We start from the raw sequence: 20,174 nt of genomic DNA, 5'->3' as shown, positions 1-20,174 counted from the left end.
ACGATCGATAAAACCACCGCACCTCCGGAAAGTACACCGCTCCATTAGACCAGCATGGACAAATTTGGATCAAATTATTATCTGTTTTTCGGCGTGCGTGTGTGTTAGAGGCCTTCTTTTCTCTTCCGTACACACTTACACGCCTCCCTTCAACAACTATTAATCTTGTGCAGTGCACTTACATCCACCTCGCTCCGGTGGAGCAGCACAGTATTAAGCTTCATCCGGAGCTTTATCCAAGGCGGAGTAAACAAGCATGTACCGTACCGGCCACCGTTGTGATGGATGGATGGATAGTGAGTGTTTTATATGAATGACAAGATTTAGCATTTGATGTCAGACGACGACCATTAATCAACCCACTTCCGAAGCGCACAACCTGTGGCATCGGGCTTCCTGTTGCGCTCCAGGGGGCATTTGGGGCCTGGGTGGTAGTAGAGGTGGTGAAAAATGGGGTTTATTTATCTGTCGGAAAAGAATCTACGCTTCCCCGCGCTGCGGTGAGTTGGAAAGAAACAGCATGATAAATGTTGGTGAGAATGCATGTTTCAGCGTGTTACGGTTGCAAGACACAGAACGAGTGCTACGCTTTGCGCGTTGCATACTTCTAGGCGTTTTATTCAAAAACGTTGTTGATCCGTTTCGAAAGCAGTTTTTCTTTGTTTCAACGTTGAACTAACACATCGTTTATAATCCTTGTCCAATAATTTAACCACTTTCGTGTGGCTTTCGTTCCAGCAGCTAAGCTTGGCCACCAATAAAACTCACCACGCACCAATCTATCGAAGCGCGAATTGCACACTGTTAGGCAACCTTCACGCACGTAAGCCACAACCGCAACAAAGTCCGCTAACCGACGAAATTCTCACTACGCATCCGGGCCAGCCATCAAGTGCACTCGTGCGGACGGGCACCAGCCTGATGCATTAGAAGGCCCACGGTTGCGGTGGCCGCCCTCGAAATGCGCACAATCATCGGGCCTCCCGGCCGGGTTCGGCCCAATCATTCGGAAATATTAAAATGCGTTGACAGGTGCTTTCATTATTTTGCGCACAAAGTGCACATTCTCCTGCAGGCGAGCGGAACAGCGGATCAAGAAGGTCGGCGCACCGAATGCGGGCGAGGAGGGAAGGGTTTTTGCGGTTCACCGGGCAGCTTAAAATAGTGTGGAAAAAGGGTTTTTGGTACGTACCGCGCGTGTGTGTGTTTGTGGGTTTGATGTCGAATAGTATTAAAATAATTGCAAACCACAGCGAGAAAAGTGCTCCATCCATAGGGTGGGTCTGCGCGGACTGGTCGCTGCGGTGGCTCGAATTCCACAGCCATGCCAGAAGGCCAATTTGATGGAAAATCATCTTTCCGGTTCGATGCGAAAACGCTCATTTGCGTTTCATTAAATGAGAGCAAGCAGTGGGGGGGAAGGGGAGGCCAGCGTGATGTTTGGCGTTTTGGCAGGTTTCGGGTCGAAAAGGCAACCGCATGTGTTTCCCTCCCCCGCCGTGGCGTGGCAGTCCGGACGATAATGAACTTCCGAGCCGGTGGTTAATGTAAAGCGGTTATTCGATGGGTGAAGATGAAGCATTTTTGTTATTGTGGAACGCATCATCCTGTAAGTAAATCAAGAACGGGAACGAAATTTAAACATTTTTCACTCCAATAATATTCAGTAAATGGTAAACGCTATTGTTCAAGGTTACATTGCCTAGCCGACATCATACATATCATGATCTATATTCTGTGAGCTAAAGACCATTGCATTAACTACTCCTGTGCGTGGTTGTTGCTGTTTCACATACCAATGCGGTGCGATGAGTGTGTAAAACCAGCAAATTATGCTCGCTGGATAAATGGGCTGGAAACATCCGTCGGACATGGTCCACAACATATTACATTACACGGCAATGGGCAAGATTTGTGTAATTGATGCACTCTCTGATGTATCTTGTGGAATGGTTTTATCGCGAAATTTTGCACGAAAGCTTCTCCTTCTATCTTTAACGATCCCCATGCAAGCCGAATTTGGAAAGTATTGGTTTCATTTTAATGGCATGCCGTCCTGTGCACGATGACTGTTGGCAAACACAACGCCACCTGCAGTTTATTGGTCTCGCGGGTGGTTGAACGGTTCAACCTCACCGGTTCCGGTTAAGCCGGTCAGCAGCGGGCGCCCGAGTACGATCGATTGCAAGGAAGAAAACAAAAAGGCGCAAAACAAACAACGAACACGCGAACCCTTTTATCCTGCGGGTGCACCGGGCTGCTGGCAAACTATTTTCCCCTCTGTTGTTGTTGTTTGTGCGCCGTGCAGAAGAAAGGATTTTTATTAACAACGGGGAGAAACAAAAACACCCAACCCCGGATCCCGTGCCAGCGGCCGAACGCAAACAAGCGTGTTAAGCTATGAATATGGTATTGGGAAGGGTGGCCATTCGTTTTAATCATCTCGTACGCAAAACTATTCGCGGTCCATTCCACACACACACGCGAGTTGTTAGAGAGAGAGGGAGAGAGAGAGAGAGAGAGAGAGAGAGAGAGAGAGAGAGAGAGAGAGAGAGAGAGAGAGGGTGGAATCCCGCATGAATCATAAATAAAATGAGCAAGCGTGCCGTTTTTCACCTTTTGTCGCTTTAACCACGTACGGGTGCAGCTTGCATTAATGGCCTGTTGTACGGATGTTGTGCAAGTCAGAAGGGTATAAAATTACCTAAAAAGCAAAACGAAAAGAAAAATATTAATCAATAAATATAGAATATAGCTTATGGCTTCTTGAAGCGTTCGCTTCTACAGTGAAATACCGCAAAATGGAGAATTCTTTTCTATTTTCCTGCCAATCGTAACCTCATCTCGTCTCATTTTAACAACAGTCCGGTGAGCTGCACCCGTTGCAAAAGGGTTTTTTCAATTTATGCCTTCATGCATGTGCCGGCTTCTTTTTTTGTTTTGCTTTTGTCCCAATCCATCCGATGTGCCGATGCCGAGGCCTGCATTATGCAGACAATTTTCCCCCAAAACCGAGCAGCGCATAAATCATGCATATCAACATCGGGTTCGGGATAGTTCGCTCGTACGATCAGCTGCCCCGTGCTGGGCGACAGCATGAGTGTGGTAAAGTTATGACTTGTTGTACGTCGCTCTTCATCTTTAATTCGACACATCGCGCAGCCACTGGGAAGCAATCATGCAACAGAAATTAATTATTTAATTCCTGCCACCCCTTAACGCGGGTATGATCGGTATGCGCTTCTGTATGCACCCTGCCTGACTCATCGAAAAACGTGCGAAAAGTTAAAAAAAACGATGATGAGATTTTACCTTTTTTTGTTTCTCAACCCTTCTCCATGAATACGGATCTAAAAAGCAGCACAATAAGCGGCGTGATAACAATGTTGCACTGTGTACGTTGACGCCTAGCCCTATAAAAGGCAGGGCGCAAGCTGCATCTCTGGTACAACTACTAAGTGATGTCGTTTGATCTAGAGTCGGCTGAAATGGATGGAGTTGCTAGGTATACGGTGAGTAATTAATGTAGCTAAATAGTGATTAATTTTACAGTGCAAGCATGCGTTACTATTGTAGGAAAATCTTATAGAACAAATGACGCTAACGCTCGAACTTGCAAGTTATGCGGTGCCGTTTGACATGCGATGCCTTAAATGCAACGAGCATATTCCGCAAGGTGCAACGTTTCCAGCGCGCGAAGTCGATAGTTCTTGTGCTTTCGTGGATGAGTTAACAACATACTTTAAGTGCCAACATTGCAACAATGAAATTGTGGTCCGTTATACTTTGTACGAGGGATGTAACGATTCCCAAACAAAGCTCATCAAAGGAGCCGTACAGGTTCTGCTGCCGGAACAGCAAACAAAACCGAAGGAAAGTGAACCTACCTCAGAGAAAAGCTAATGTAAACTACCCTCAGGTGTCATCATGGCATTGTTTCTACAAGGCTAAATTAAATAACAAATAAAGAGAAACAACGACTTTACCTTATGCCGTGCGACAACGTTGTATTTAATGGACGGGCCGCATACGGGGGACTGATAAAAGCTTTGTTTCGAAACCGAGTCACAGTAAAACTACCCTTTGTTCAATTCTCATCCGATCCTTCGTCACTGTCCGAGTACGCTCCGAGCAGACCCAAGCTGCCGATGCCACTGCTTCCTGTTGCTGCGGTTTGGCTCACTTTTGGCTCCGGCGCTGTTGGCTGTGTAGCGGATGTGCCCTGCCCTGTCACGCTGGCCACCGGCGGGGGCGCTTTCGGTGGTGGCATTTCCTTCCGCTTGACTACCAAATTGCTGAGCGTTGTCTTTTTCACGCCGATGCTGAAGTTGTCTAGCTTGCGGGCCTTGCTGGTGGCAAACGATGGTGGCCCGCTCGTGCTGGCTGCCGCTGAGGTGACGGTGGAGGTGCTGCTCGGCCTACTGCCTTCCGATGTAGTAGCCGTGGTAGCTTCGTCCTGTTTTTCCTCCTTAACCTCTTCGACAATAATTTCCGACGCTACTCGCTTTACGGTCGGTTTGTTTTGAAATTTAATAGATCTGAAAAAGAAAACGTCCCGTTAGGCAAGCGTTAACAACATTCAATAATACCCCATTCGGCTCCCGCTTACTTGATGTACTCCTCATCCTGGCGCTCCAATCGTTCCTCACGCTCGCGTATACTCTCCGACCGGTCAAACTGCTGCAGCATACTGTCGTAGTCGATGTCCTGTTGGCGGCGGTTCAAGTCCCGCAGCTCCTCCAGCGATTCCAGCAGCTCGATCTCGTTCCTCGACTGTTGCGTTCGGTTCTCGAGCAGCTTCATCGGATTGGTCGCTTCCTCTTCGCGCGCTTCCTCCTCCTCCCGCCGGGCCTGCTCCTCAGCCAGCTTCAGCGCCATAAAGTTGCGCGTCGCTCCCGCCTCAATCTCGTAGTCGGTGTTGCGCGGGTCCGTCTTGAACGAGATCTCCTGCAGGCAGCGCGTACACTTGATGTAGAACCGATAGATGCGGATGCCGAGGTAGTCTTCGTTTTCTACGTCCTCCTTACGGGCGTTAAACTTTTTCCCTTTGTAGATGTACTCTCCGCAGGTCACGCAGCGCATGTTAAACGGTGCCATCAGCCGGACCGTGTACTGTCGATTCTTTGGCAGCTTCACCCGCGGGATTTTCGACGGATCAAAGTCCGGCGGGTAATATTTCTACAACATAACAATCGGTTAGCTTGTAAAGGCACTCGAAAGGGTGGAGGATTATAAAAACTTACATTTAAAACTTTTCTTTCCGACATTTTTTTAGCAAATTCAGCACCGAACTAGAAGCAGAATGTTTGTTTACGTTTTCGTTACACTCTACAATGACGGGCTGGACCACACATATGTCTTGACAGCAGGTATGCGTGATTTGACGTTTCAATTCAGTGGAGAAACATTTAAACTGAAATATTTCATCACAACCACACAATTTTACAAATGGCATTTCGGAAATTTAAAAGCAATTCATGATAACTTTTGATGATAAGCAATTCATTAAACATGGATAAAACATATACATGTTTCCCTTTTGGATGAGATGCTTTTATTACTTTTCATACCATATGGCGTATCGTTTAGCTAGCTACGCTCGTGAAAGCTTTCATGCAAACGGATGCAGCCAACTACAGGGTGACCACAACATGTGTTACAATATTTCGAAAATTATCATGCTTTAACCGTTACTTCGGTCATGAATTTTCATCTGAAATCATTTCATGTTCTTCCTTATTTATTAACACTAAAGAAAACACTTTTGCTCGGCTGTTTCCGTTCCTTTATTGAAAAAATATCGTTTTTCTTATAAAGTTGCACGTTGCGTTTATCAGTTGCGCGTTTACTCTTTTTTTGTTGTTGTAATTTGTTTTTAAATTACTTCTGTTTCACAAAAAGTAATAGTTAAACGTTAGCGATTACAATGATAATATATAAAGGGTGATATAATTAGGTGTACGATACAAAAAAAAACATCATTGCTCTTCGAATTAAGTGGTAAAAGTCATGCTTCTAATACATCGAGAGGGAAGAGAAGCCATTTGCGTTCACATAGCCAGGACTGTCGGGAAAATCGGTTGCTGCTACCTGCCTCTATCATCTTCACGGTTGGTTTGCATTTTTGTGTTTTGTTTTACACTCAGAACGGTTAGCAAGCAACTGGTCTAGCGAAAACGAAACGAAAATTCACTCCGCATATTCAAATGTCTTGCCCTATCGAAAGGCGCGCCGCACTTCTTTTCCTTCCCTCTTCTCAGCGACTGTAAATACCGCTCGTGTTGATCTCTCCGCCACACAGTGTGTGTCCGCGTAATTCGGTCGCTTTGATATGATCAATCTTGCCCTAAACGTGATCTTTGAAATGTAGATATGATCGGTGTGCTCAGTGTGTATGGTTTCTACCCTGCCAATGATCGCAGGCCTGCTCCAGGCCCGGTCGTTCGTCGTTCCGTCCAAAAAGTTTCAAACCAAAAGCATTAAATAATCTACCGTAAGCTTCACCGCAGACCGAATGGAAGTAGTGATTCAATCATTACACCGTCACTCAATTGTTTACAAGGGCGTTGGATTAAAATGATGCGATTTTTGACGATTTCTTTTGAACATTTTGTACGAGCAGCAAAGCTTACATCTAGTTGGGAGAACAAAAAAACATCTTACACGATAAGGTTACGTTTTGTTTCCGATAGAGCGAAGTGGGGGATGGGGGGCAGCTGCAGTACACTTCGGGAGTTTGGGTTAGACGAGATGGAACACAAAAAAGATGCACAATCTTAGCATCATGCACACTCCAAAATGAAAGCGTTGGGTGCACCAATTTGCTCGAGCGAGAGCGACTTTACGATCCGGAATGCTACTTCTATGCGATCGTTCCCATTGCAGGTGGTGCCATCTATCGGCTGGAAGTCGCTCGCACTGTCGCCGTGATTGATGCATGATGCCCGTCGTGTGTAAGTGTGTGTGTTTTTTGTATGCAACGAATCGTTACAAAACAATCAAAAGTAAGGATTTCATAGTAAAAAAGAAAGTCTAGCAAGCAAAACATGTTGTCGCCTTAGGCCATCGTTAGAGCGCCGGCGCCCATGCCGAAACCAACGCCTCGCGGACCGTAGTTGCGACCGTAGCAGCCCCGGCAGTAGATCTCCCCGTTCGGACCATCGTTCAGATTCGTCGAGTCGAGCGATTTGTGGCAATCGAAGCAGCTGAAGCATCGCTTGTGCCAGATGCGGTTTTTGCTCAGCATCTTTTCGGCCTCGTACACGGCGTAGCCGCACCGGGTGCATCCCTTGCCATCCTTCGCCTTCGGTCCGTTCGCGGGCTTCGCGTCGGTGCTGCAAAAGGAAAGAGGACGAACGCAAAACCAGCACGTTAATGGATGGAGGAACGCGTGGCATCGTCTCGCGTGGTACTTACTGCACTGGAGCAGCCTGGGCGTCGGTGGAGACAAGCGTTGGCGTGTGGCCGAAACCGAAACCCTTCGGGCCGAACAGCTTGCCGTAGCAGGCGCGACAGTGGATCTCGCGGTCCGGACCGTCGCAGGCAATCATGGAATCGAGCGGCCGGTGACATTCGTTACAGTTGAAGCACTTCTTGTGCCACATCGTTCCCTTGGCCAGCTGCTGCTCGGCGGCGAACACCATGCCGCCGCATCGTGGGCAACCCTGTCCCTCCGGCGCCTTGATCACGGTCGTGTCAATCGTCACCATCGGCTTCTGAGAGGCCAGCTGCTCCTCACTAGAAAGGAAAGAGCACAATATATTACCAAACGAAAAACATCTTCACTCTATCGGAGGTAACTTACGACATGCAGTCAGTCTGCAGGAAACCAGATCCGCAGGCAAATCCATAACCGTGCGGACCCCACTTCTTGCCGTAGCAGGTCTTGCAGTACACGTCCCGATCCGGACCATCGCAGGCGATGATGGAGTCGAGCGTTTTGCTGCAGTCGCGGCACTTGTAGCACTTGCGATGCCACTCGCGACCCTTCGAGAGGACCTGCTCGGCGGCAAACACGACACCGCCGCACCGTGGACAACCCTGTCCGGGCGAAGCCTTGATGGCCGACGTATCCACAGCCGACGGTTTCGGGGCAAACTCACTGAGAAATGGAGACAAACGGGATGTTAGCTATATGACCACAGTTGATGCTCCTAACACCAGATACTATACACAAAACATGTCACTAACGGTGGACGAATATAGAGAGAGAGAGAAATAGAGAGAGGGATCCCTCCAAGAGACACAGAAACACAAATTCTACACAGTTTGGACAGTTACTACTCTACTACCTCTTGAAGTCCAAATCGCGCGCATCACTCATTAAGCCAAGCGAAGAGATTCCCGAGTGGCCATAACCACGGGAACCAAACCGACTGGCGTAGCAGCCTGTGGAGTGCAGCGTATGGAAGGGAGAAGAAATTGAAATGGAATTGTCATTATTAAGTCAATACTCCAAAAAGCGACGCCACCGACGACGTACAACGAACAACACAGGTAGGTACATTCAACCTGCAACACAGCTACTAACGAATACGGTACGGTTAGTGACAGTTTAGTGTATACATCTGTGAGTGACAGCATCTGTCAACGGGATGTTGTGGGCGAACATTTACCATTCGATGTTGGTGGTGTCGCTCTGCAGCGCTCCACCTCCTTGGCCGTATCCGTAACCCTTCGGACCATACTTCTTGCCATAGCACACTGCACACGGTCCCCGGATGGTTGGTAGTGGAGTGACATAGAGAGATACGACGTGAAAGATACACAGAACAGACAGAACAACATTACATCGTACCTCGTCGTAATGTACCTCATCCGGCGTGGGCACGGAGGAATCAGCTCTAGTTACCTTTGCAGTAGATGTTACGATCTGGACCCTCGCAGCAGTTTACAGAATCGAGACCCTTCTTACACTCACCGCATTTGAAGCATCCCTTATGGTAGGCCTGTAGTGTGGGAAAGGACGACAGATATTTAACACACGCTCACAATGCCACTTCGAGCGAGCGATAGAGAGAGTACGAGTGAGAGCGAGATTGATGGAGGAGCCAATAGAGCGAGAGATAGAGTGTGGAATTTCTACTGACAACTAGTGTAAGAAACGTGAGAGTTAGCAACACCGCATTGCTATTATTTACACCACTGACATCATCGTTCGGTGTTATAGGCATACTACAGCTCTTCGGTGCGTTAAGCCCAGAGCGAGCGAGAACGCATGCATTACCTCTACAGTAAATCTCTTTATCCGGTCCATCACAGTGGATCGTGGAGTCAAGCGTACGGTTGCAGACTAAGCATTTGAAGCAGCGCCGATGATAGCCCTGGATGTCATAGGGATGGCGAAGCAGGCACGCGCGCGCGCACACGCACACACGCAGACGAAAGGTGACAGGATGACGAAAGAAAGCGGTTTCGGGGAGATAGAAGAAAAGTAAGATACGTAAAGAAAGGGCATTGCTCTACCAAGCAGTCTAGCTTGGTTCTGAAAAGCCCGAATAAGCAAGCGATAAAGTTTGGTTAGTAAGCGATCATTCTTCAATCGCCCCAATGTTCCAGTGTTAGTGCTCCGTTCCGGGATGTGCTAAAATAGTAATCAACTCACTCTTCCACGTGCCAACATCTGCTCGGCCATGTAAACATATCCGCCGCAGCGAGGGCAACCCTCTCCTTCAGGTGCCTTTGACATTGGTTTCGGTTCAAAGTGTCCATTCGTGCTATGGGTGGGGCATAAAGGGGCGGTTTTGGGTTGGTTCATCGGATTGCGCGTGATTAAAGTAGAAGATTCGGTTGGAAATACGGTGATGGTGGTTGTGTGTCAAGATTGAATTTTGTGTACGAAACGATCAACGATCATTCCAAAAGTCAAAAAGCGAAGACACACGCAGACATATCGCATTAGGTAAAGGTAAGGTAAGGTAATAAGGACACGATCGTACAAAATGTGTGGTGCAAAAGAGGCCAAATGCACGGAACGGGGATGATGTGTATGGAAAAGAGAGAGAGAGAGAAAAAGAAAGAAGAAAGAAGATAGAGAGATCATGTAAGAGAAACATATAAATCAGTTCATTGTGTGTAGTTAGGAATGTCAAGACCGGCAGAATTCTTCTTCAATGCTACTACTAAAAGGGGTTCTGGCGAAAGGCCAAGAGCATTGCCTCTTCTTGGACAATGTTCTCTACCCATCGCGATCATTATGTTAATTTCAGGTTAACACAATACAGTCTTATATAAAGGTTTGTCCTTGCTATAGTGTTCTTTAAGGTAACGACTGATTACTCTGGGACAAGGCAAAGTCCCCTGTGACTTGATTGTTCTCGTTCTTCTAACGACGCGGTTTTGGAAAAGACTCACTAGTTTCAGGAGTCAGATTGGTACTAATCATAACAATACTGATTGTAAAATTCGATCGCTACTTCGCTTTTGTTTTCGTATTTGCTCCAGGGCACTTTCCTTATCCCATTGATACGTTGTGTTAGAAACATTAGGAAACGAGGAGGGTAAAGGGCTATGATTGAAAGTAACAGAAAGGATAGTTTAGAAAGCGTCTACTTCTTTCGTCCAATATACACACACATTTAGTACAGGTAAGAGATGAGGATGAGCAAATGAAGGCGTAGCATAGCCAAGTCAAAAAGCGTACTTGTTAAGTCTAGCTGTGGGGTAACGGGGAAAACGAAGAAAAGTTATACACAATATAACACACACACACAACGTAAAAGGTGTGAAAGAAGAGTGTTATCACAAGTGATAGAAAAACAAAAGACAACTGGTGTTGTGTAAACACAAAACACAAAACAAATGTTACAACGAATGTTGATTTGAAAGCAAACAACAAGACAAGTAGAAGATAATAGAAAACTACAAACAGGAAGGGGGTAGCAATTTACAAAAAAACAGAGATAGAAAAATTGAAAAAGGAAAAGATAACAACAGCCAACAACATTCAACAACAAAACAACACCCAATACAACAACAGTACGAACAAAAACAAAAGAACAAACGTCAAACGAACAAAACGTACACGAATATCTCACCGAGCATGGGCCAGATCATGGACGGGAACATGTATAACAGTATAACAGTAACACGCCGAAGAATGGAAACACACACATACACACGCCATGTTTGCTCCATGATTGAGTTTTACAATTATTGGTGGTGCACACACACACACATATGTATGTAAACACCAGCCTCCAGGTTGAGCGTATGTCTCCGGATGTTTCTGGATGTTTGTGTGGGTTTGATGCTAGATGACGACTAACACCGACACCGAGAGCTGTCACGTGGAGCTCGTTTGGCGCTCATCTTGCCAGACGCTTGACGCTTCGTACGGCATTCCACAGCCACAAAGCTGATGTCGATGTCGGTATCCGCTTCGTGTTTGATGACGATGAAACGACACATTTTACACAGAGGACACGCACCATGTTCATCCCAGAGCACGCATACACAAATGGCACACGCACACGCACGCAAACGGACACAGGAGGGCGCAAGACGTCACAGAGTGGATCTTTGTACATCGATTGGAGGAAACAAAAAAACACATATGGGGGAACAACGACACGAGACACTAGGATGGGTGCTGTTTGAAACAGGGCGGGCTATCATGGGCTCTTTAGTTTCTGTTGTGATGTGATGTGACATGAACTCAGAAGACAGTGTGCGCTCTCTTGGCAGGTTGCTCCTCAATTTGACATTTAACCTGTCACGCAGCTAGTGTCAATTTAGTAGCTCGGTGAGAGCAGTACTTAGTCGGGCGATCTTTTGTGTGTTCTCGGTGCTTATGCGGTGTGCGTATGCTCGTGTATTTTTGTGAGTAGGTGTGCGTGTAGAAATGAGTGTAGTAATGAGTGCTTCACTTTTCGAGCCTTACAGATGTCTGCAAAGTCTGAAGCTTGTTCGGGGCGTATGCTACATCACAGCCAGGAAGGCAAAACATTGGTGTTGTGTTGGTGGAGTTGGTGACGGTGATGTTTGCTATGCAGTTCTCATGCACATTCTTGCTGGCTCGATGGTTTCTATCAATGCTATCTAAGCTATGTTTCTTGTACGTAGTGTCATCTCGCACGGGAAAACACGAGAAACACGAGAAAGAGGCGATATCAACTAGTCACAGATTACGTGTACGATTTATTTGCCAAATAACTCCAATCCAATCAACGGTTCGATACAAAACTGATCAATCGACCAACAACAAACGCTCCACTGCGCATGGGAATGAAACCTACGGCAGGGAACGGTTTGCAACAGGCCGGCTACTAAACAAACGTGAAACACTAGCGAACTCTTTCCTGCCTAGCTCTATGGGTGGTCTGTATTGCGTCTGCGACGCTCCTGCACTTCCACAGCGAAAATGGAAACAATCACAAACACAAAAACAGAGGGAAAATCTCGGTAACGAAGATAAAGAAGAAGCACTCAAACACATACAAACACACACATTTGCCTTAGTTTGCTTACATCACAAAGCCATTTTTCTTTTCGGTTTTGATTTTAATAACAATTAAAAAATGGGAACACATGAGAACACTCGGATCCAAATGACTTGCAGTGGTTCGCCGTCCGGCTCTGATGGAAGCGAACCCCGCAAAGATCACGAAACAAACGCGTTTTTCGTACGGAACGCTTCTAAAATCTAACACAACAAAAACGGACAAATCGAAACAGTGTTTAAGGGTGCGATCGTGTAAACCTGGCATTTAGTGAATAGTGTCCAATAGTGATAGTAGTGATAGTGAAAGAGTAGTATTTTTGTTGTTGTTTGCTAATATTCCTGATTGGATGACTTCGTGTACGGTGTTGGATTTGGTTTTGGTTTGCTTATTCTGTTTAATCTCCTACATCTCCTAACAATACTTTTTTGACCTTGTATCATCATTTACTCAATACTTAGATGGTGGTGTTGATGGTGGTGATAAGTAATTTCATCGCTTCCACACTTCCCTCAATAGACGGGGAGCTCGACCGACGTGTCGTTTGGCAAAAACAAATGGAGATGTTGTTGGGTTTTTGGTTTCTGCACGGTGCAAGCTTCTTCGCGCTATTCCGCAGGGGGGACTCTTACTTAAATGAACGGGATTGTGATGCTAGTACACGTGGCACGAGCATTTACTTGCTGCAAGGTTCCAACACGTACCACAAAAAAAAAACAACAATCGGCGAAAGTCAAAGGTTTGCGTATCGTGTGCAGCATAATCGTAACATTGAAACATGGTGTGATGGTGGCGGTGGATATATAGTGAAGTTTGGTAGCGGTAGTGGTAGTAGTAGTAATAGTAATATTTGTTGTTGTTGGTGTGTTCAGATTTTTGGTTTGGTTTTTGCATGAAAATGTAAGAAAAAAAAAATAACAGAAAAAGTGGAAATCAGCATGCATGTTCTTCATTCGTCGCAAGGTGTATATGCTTATCATATTATTTAGTGTTGTTCTTTCCCATTCCCTAATCAGACAAACTAGTTGCAATTATCAAAAGGACGGAAATGGAAGTGAATGACAAACAGATGGGAATAATGGCACAAGATGATGCTTGGATGGTTGGACAGTGTGTAACATATTTCGATATTTTACAAAACACATTCGTTCCATGTCGCATTCATGCTGCATTGACGTTCAATTAGTTGTGTGCCTTTGCGTAAACCAGAAAGCTTGAATATCGTATCCAAATATACACAAGTTGCTAGATTTTGTACAGGAATAGGTACATATTTCTGTATGGTAAAACATCGAAATATATTCGTTGATAAGATTACTTCCTTGCTTTATAGTAGAGCTACAAATCAACTGTGACATCTTGTGTCTTCAAATTTCAAAGTCTAACATCCTCCCCTACTTGTATCAGGACTAAGGAAAGGCCCAACGAGAGCTAAACGAAGCGAATTCAATCATATGACCGGTGGTGGTGGTGGTGGTGTTTGCAAGAAAACTACACGACGACAATTATATCATACATCAGCTTTGTCGCACTACTAAAGACGACCGGGGCGGGGCAAAAGCTAAAGTGGCCGCGAGAGGATCGGAGAAGAATCTACGGTAGGCTAATTACGTGCTATATGGATCAACTGATCGGTTTCGATCGGATCCTCTTCCTCCGATTGCTGTGTATTTGTGGTTCTTTTTTTTTCTACTGTACATTCTGCACACAGTGTCTGTGTGAAATGGCCGTTCTTCATCATAGCGAAACTTACCCCTCGCCCTGAAACTGGGCGCCAGTGTCCATCGAGAGGCAGCCGGCGCCTCCACCGAAACCGTAGCCCTTCGGTCCGTACTTGCGGCCGTGGCAGTTCTTGCAGTACAGCTCGTTTTCGTGCTCTGCACAGTTTGTGGAGTCGAGCATCTTGCCGCACATTCCTGTTTGCGATTGACCGGTTCGAAGCGATGAGCGCCAAAAGGAGAGCAAAGAAAGGAAGAAAAAACATACGCGTACATGTTATTCGGTGGATACTGTAAAGTGAGTGCTGTTTAAAAATAAACCTTCGACACATCGACGACATTGCAACTGCGCCAGTAAAAAATTTATTGATTGACACCCCACTCCGCCCAAATACCCGCACGATCGCCGAAAGCACCCCAACGGTTCGGGCGGGTTGCACCACGACAGCGGACAAAGAAGTGCAAAAGCCGCACCGCTACGTGCAAACATGCCGAATAGTTTTTTCGGCCACGAATGGGGTCAGATGGTGTCTCCTCGCAACCGCTTTGTGCAGCAGCTGTGCTGAGGTTGGTGTGATGGCGGGGAAATACCGACCGATCCGACCGCCCTTTTGCTTTGCTGCGAGACACTTCGTGCGAGTGCTTCGCAGACCGGGGCAACGGTCGACATGGGCAGTCTGCCAAATGTTGGTCAAATCATTGGCCAAGAATAACATAACGAAGGTTTGGGAGATGGTTTGCTAGAGGAAGGGAAATGGTAGAAGGGAAATTGGTAGAGGTAAAATACTACTGGGTTTACTGGAGTGCAAGAGATGTAATTATTGCGTTGATCTTCGTTACGATTTTGTGAGTTAAACATTTATTGTATAGATCAAAATCACGTACGAGTTAATTGGTATATTAACTAACGAAAAACAGCACATAAAGCTATTACACGACCGCAAAACATTGCACAAAAGTCGAATTGTTACCAAGCAGAAATTCTCAAAAGAAATATTGGAATCCTGGAATCTTGAAAAATGGCTTTAATGTATTTCTCTAGATTCTTAAATCTAAGCGATATGTATTGGTAACATATAAATGAATCCAAACAGCTGTCCATGTTAACGTACCTCTATTTGTGTACATTTCATATTCATCTTGCTGGCTACTTAGCTTACGATGCGATCGTCTACTAGATCTGAAACATTTCATCCCTCCAATGTCCTACACTCTTGAAAAGTTTCTGAAACTTTTCATCAACATTATCCCACGTCTGCGTCAACCTGATCGACACGTTTTTCAATGCACATAACAACAGGCAAGAATAATAATAAAAAAGCAAGAAATTAAATAGATCAACCCTCCGCTGGGCGCGAGGGAAGCTGCAAAGTTACGCAGCCCAGCAGCCAAAACGAACATCCAAATCAGCCGCCCTAAACAACCCTACCCCGTCGTCGTTGCTCCACGCTCGCTTACGTTTTGCATGCGATGTTCTATTTTGGTGCCACCCGTACCCGCGGTACGTCAACGACACTTGGCGCGGGGTTTGTGTCAACAAAACCGGCAGCAAACGCAGGCGGATGCGTTTCAGACCCTTTGCGCCCCTATCGCCGGGACCGTTGCCAAACCCCCGCTACTGCTGCAACATTGCAATGTTCCCTACGGGTATGTGTCTACGCGTTGGTATGTGTGTGTGGGGGGTTTCTTAGCAGTTACTTACCGCACTTGAAGCACTGCTTGTGCCATTTGTTTCCTCCGGCGACACGCTCCTCGGCGGCGTACACCGACTTGCCGCACTTCGGGCACTTGGGGTTATCAGCTGGCTTGAAAGGCATGGTGGCTCTGGAGGGGCTTTAGTACGCTGGAGACGACGTAAACGAAGAGGCGCGGTTTCGATAATTCGAGAATGGAGGGGGGTTTTCGGGTGCCCTGAGCCTTGTACGGGATGACCTGTTGCACTAGCGCGTGGCGCGACTTGTTGCTGCTTCGATGACCTTTTGGGGCGTGCACGAAACGAACGAAACGAATATTGCTTATGTAAAAAGAGGAAGGGCTTCGCAAGTGTAGCACACAAACACACACGAGCGCACGCACGCTTAACTTGCAGCTCGGAAGCACACTAAGAGCCTAGTAGCACTGTTCCTTATCGTTATCGTCCTTAAACCACCGACTATGCGATCTAAACCGTATGTAATTGAGTGTGAGTATAAAACCTTAAGATTATCGAAGCCTACAAACACACACCCTCACGTCAAATTGCACTTTTCTGCCCCGTTCACTTGGTATTCCCACGAGCTATAGGAGATCAGAATTTCCGAACACTCTCTTGCAAATAAAGGGGCGCTACAAAAGGATCAACGACCGAATGACTGCGCTTCGAAATGTGTTCGCTCTTCACATTGCAACCGACAGTGCACCGTGCGTATGAACGACTGACAGCCTGCAGTGCCTAATCCACAACGATCGATCCCAGTAGGGCCAGGCGCGCACCGGTATCGGCTTTACTTCGGGATTAGGTAACGCAGTGGGGCCGTCGTGTAGTGATCGTGCCAGTGATCGGAGTGTACTTCGTTAGTGCATCTCAACGTGATGCAATGTTATACCTTGAGTGATAAGGCAAGCAATTCATAATAAATTGATATGTACATTTTTGCTGTAGAGACATCAGAGGCATCAGGATCAACCTGATCTTGCGATCTTCCGATTATAAAAAAAAGGTTGTACTGTTATACTATCTATCTCAAAAACCCATCCGTTGGATGATTTCCTCGAAGTGGATTTTCAAATTATGAATATCCCGAGTTCTTCTTCAAGGTAATTCCAACGTCAAACGTCACGAAATCAGGTGTCACGCGACATCACGCACCGTTTGCGTTACGTTTTGGGAAGAAACAACACAGGTATATAAATACCACCGCTGGTTCTCTCGTGCACCGAAACATCACGAGAGCAGTACACGCGCGTGTTTCGCCTCTCCCCTTCCGCAGGATTCTCTTGCTGTGTGTGAAAAAAAACCCCACCATCCCTGTAAGATAAAAGTAAACAAAAAACAACCTTTCATCGGTTGCTGCTACGCAACAGGGCATATCAAGCTAATGTTTCATGACCGAGGCGCACACCAACTGCACACGGCCGCGTACGATCGGAAAAAACACCTGCTGTGGTGGGATTTCCCCCATCACTGCGAGGAGACCCTAGATGAAAATTTTCTACAGCTGTGTGTGTATGTGTGTGTGTGTGTGCGAGGATTTTTATGTGTGTGCCTGTGTGTATATTAATAAATTCTGCGTAGGGGTTCAACTCTGCTCTTTTGTAGCGCTGCCCTATTCCCGGTTGGGGCTGCTTTTGCTGCTGGCACTAAGCCAACGATCCTGAATGATTGCATTCTACCCTGTTCATGGAGCATCCACAGACAGCATCCACGTTTGTGAAATATGGTGTGTTTTCTTGCTTCTTAGTTGCTACCTTACCCTGTGTTCTGCTACCATTAAAATGTTGTTGCACCACAGCTAACATTTCTCTTCCCGTTCCTATTCGCTCGTTTGCCATCGTTCGTTTTGCCCACTGCACCAATAAATTCCAACAACCTGTAATGCGTGGGTGGCCACCACCGGCATGACCCCATCGGTGTTGGCCAACGAGCGAGCGACAAAGTCCACCCAGCATGCAGACTCGTGACACGGTGTTAGCAAAAGAAAATCCAAAATGTTGAACTCGTGCATTTCTGACGGCGAATAACCTAGATCGCTAGTGATGATCGCTGACAGAATATGATATGGGCTCTTTCCTCAACCATGTATCCACGGGTCTCATATACCCCCATCTCTTGATCACCGTCTGTCACAATTAATTGAGTGTCATCCGAAAAAATGACTGTCTATCGGGGTTCGTTGGAGCAGGACTCATCATTAACATTCCACAACAGGCAGCTAACTGCTTGCCGCTTCGAGGTAGAACTGTGAAAACGAAGGACGGGGGAGAATATTTTCAACGTTTCTCTAATTATGTTATAGCCCGGTACATCGGTCTCTGCTCGGTTTGCTAGAAATCCCGTGGAATCTCATGCTGTCCACAAAGCAGAGTGACAGATTGGAGATTGTCACCGTGCCAAAACGACACATGCAATGGAACGCGTGTGCAGTTCTTCCTCGGAGTTACCCTTTTTAAAATGCCCTTAAGAATGTAGGTCCAACATTATCCAAGAAAGACACCGCCCAAAAAGCGTAATGTCTCGGCATATACCAACCAGAACCTTCCCCATCATCTTCCTCGCCAATCCCAAGAGCAGTTGAGCTGATGCGTAGTCCTTTCACGCTGACTGGCCGCGTGACCTTAACGGCACCGTGCGTTATGTCCTCATCAACAACAACCGCCATCACACACAAATCATGTTCATCAGCATCATTTTAACACCAAATTTTCACACAACCAGTCGCTAGAGCTGTTTCCCACATTTCACACATTTATTAATAGACACACGTACACACGGACACACTCGCTCGCACGCCACCAGAAGTCCACCAAGAGCAAAAGAGGGCATGGTGGTGTGAGATGGAATAGGGATCGGGAGAAATCTGGCATTTTTGGAGCGGGTTGCGATTGAGGATGGAAATTAGAGCAAACAGACGATCGTTGCATCACAGCCATTCCACACGGCACTGTTGTACTGTTCATTATTTCCCTTTTGTGTTTCTCACAATGATCGCACACTATGTTCAAGGATAATGCACAGATCACAACGGTTTGGTACGATCGCAACAGTTCGGTGGCGTTTCACATTATTTTTCCTGCTCTCTTGGAAGAGAGATCACTTTACAGACACAGACAGTTGTCTCAAGTCTCTTTTTTGAAAGCAGATCACTATGACATAAGTTCACTATCGCCTCTGGAACGCTTGTTCCCAACCTTTTCTTCACAAACTCAAACACTGATCGCTTCTTTTAAGGCTCAATTTTCAAGTTCCTGCTCGATCAAGATGTCTTGATCAAGATGCTCCCCAGCAGCACCAAAGCAAGCCCTGGACAAACGCAAGCAAACAGCAACACACTCCTGAGGTGAGCCTGAGAGTACTCGCCAACTACTAACCGTGTATTCGAATGATTGACTATGGTGCCGTGCACTCGGTAGTCTATGTATCAGGATGCACACGGCACGCTACTACTTTATTCGGTAGCAAAACTCGCCAACACCAAGCCGCCGGTGTGCGAAAACAGCTCAGCTATGTGTGGTGCAGGCCGGTGGTACCGCTCGGACTCGCGCTAGCTATGGTAGTCCCTTTCCGACCAATTGGGCCGGTCAGCAAAGGCATCCCACCGTCCTGCGGAAGGCCTGGGTTCGAGTTCCACACGCTGCAATCCGTTGCACAGTGGGAAAACTGAAATGGAAAATGGTACCGCTGATCCACTCATCAGCAGTGAGTAGTGAAAATACACACGTCACTCTATCTCGCTTTTCTGGCTGTACCTCGGACCGCTCGGCGAGGTGTTCCTCTCCCATCCCTCGAGATCTAGGCTGAGCGTTTCGGTACCTGTTGCTGCTGCTGCTGTAGCAGTAGTCGATGACTCAACGCCACAAGATGGCCCGATGACGAGGATGACAACTGTTTGATCTCAATCTCCGATCTGCCCCCTGTCTCTGCGACGCGAGCGGCCCGTGATGAACGGCATAAATCACATATTTTTAACATCATCACGAGCGATGTTTGTGCTTATGGTTCCCTTCGGTCCCTGAAACCAGATGAAAATGAAAAGATGTTTTACTACTTCCTATAGCGGCGGATGTGCGATACTTCAATTGGGAAGAGCATCAAGCACCAAGAGCTCTTGAAAAAAATATCATAAATAATCAAATTCTTATACCCCCGGAGGTGTTGATCACTGCAAAGATAGAGGCAGGTTAAAAGTCAGTATTATTTATTAGCCTTTTAAGAGTCTTGGATGTTCTCTGTTAGGATGTTTGTTAAAATCATCAGCATGAGATACAATTTGCTTGAATTTGTTTCTAATTAAAATAACAGAATTAAAAAAAAGAACTC

General features: G+C 46.4%; 2 protein-coding genes across 9 annotated transcripts; both read right to left on the bottom strand.

Annotated features, from left to right (window-relative positions):
* Positions 1-3,965: 3,965 nt before the first annotated feature.
* LOC121599204 (splicing factor YJU2) lies at positions 3,966-5,334 on the bottom strand. Its single transcript, XM_041926833.1, has 3 exons — positions 5,244-5,334; positions 4,610-5,178; positions 3,966-4,538 (listed from the first exon to the last, which is right to left on the bottom strand). Exons 1-3 carry the CDS (start codon positions 5,265-5,267, stop codon positions 4,088-4,090), a joined length of 1,044 nt encoding a protein of 347 aa, XP_041782767.1. The 5' UTR covers positions 5,268-5,334; the 3' UTR covers positions 3,966-4,087.
* Positions 5,335-5,768: 434 nt separating this feature from the next.
* On the bottom strand, positions 5,769-19,330 carry LOC121598686 (muscle LIM protein 1). 8 transcript variants are annotated; one of them, XM_041925887.1, is made up of 9 exons: positions 19,226-19,330; positions 15,861-16,134; positions 14,194-14,356; positions 9,605-9,716; positions 9,227-9,323; positions 8,292-8,388; positions 7,805-8,101; positions 7,417-7,737; positions 5,769-7,334 (listed from the first exon to the last, which is right to left on the bottom strand). In XM_041925887.1, the coding sequence occupies exons 2-9, from the start codon at positions 15,973-15,975 to the stop codon at positions 7,058-7,060; spliced, it is 1,479 nt and encodes a 492-aa protein (XP_041781821.1). In that variant the 5' UTR covers positions 15,976-16,134; positions 19,226-19,330; the 3' UTR covers positions 5,769-7,057. The 8 variants fall into 8 exon arrangements, with proteins under 8 accessions (XP_041781821.1, XP_041781820.1, XP_041781822.1 ...); XM_041925886.1 differs by having other exon boundaries at positions 19,188-19,238; XM_041925888.1 differs by lacking the exon at positions 19,226-19,330 and adding an exon at positions 19,168-19,192.
* Positions 19,331-20,174: the final 844 nt, after the last annotated feature.

Source organism: Anopheles merus, chromosome 3L (assembly GCF_017562075.2).
Source record: "Anopheles merus strain MAF chromosome 3L, AmerM5.1, whole genome shotgun sequence".
NCBI classification, from domain to species: Eukaryota; Metazoa; Arthropoda; class Insecta; order Diptera; family Culicidae; genus Anopheles; species Anopheles merus.
Note: the sequence above shows the minus strand (reverse complement) of the source record. Positions and strands in the feature narration are given on the sequence as shown.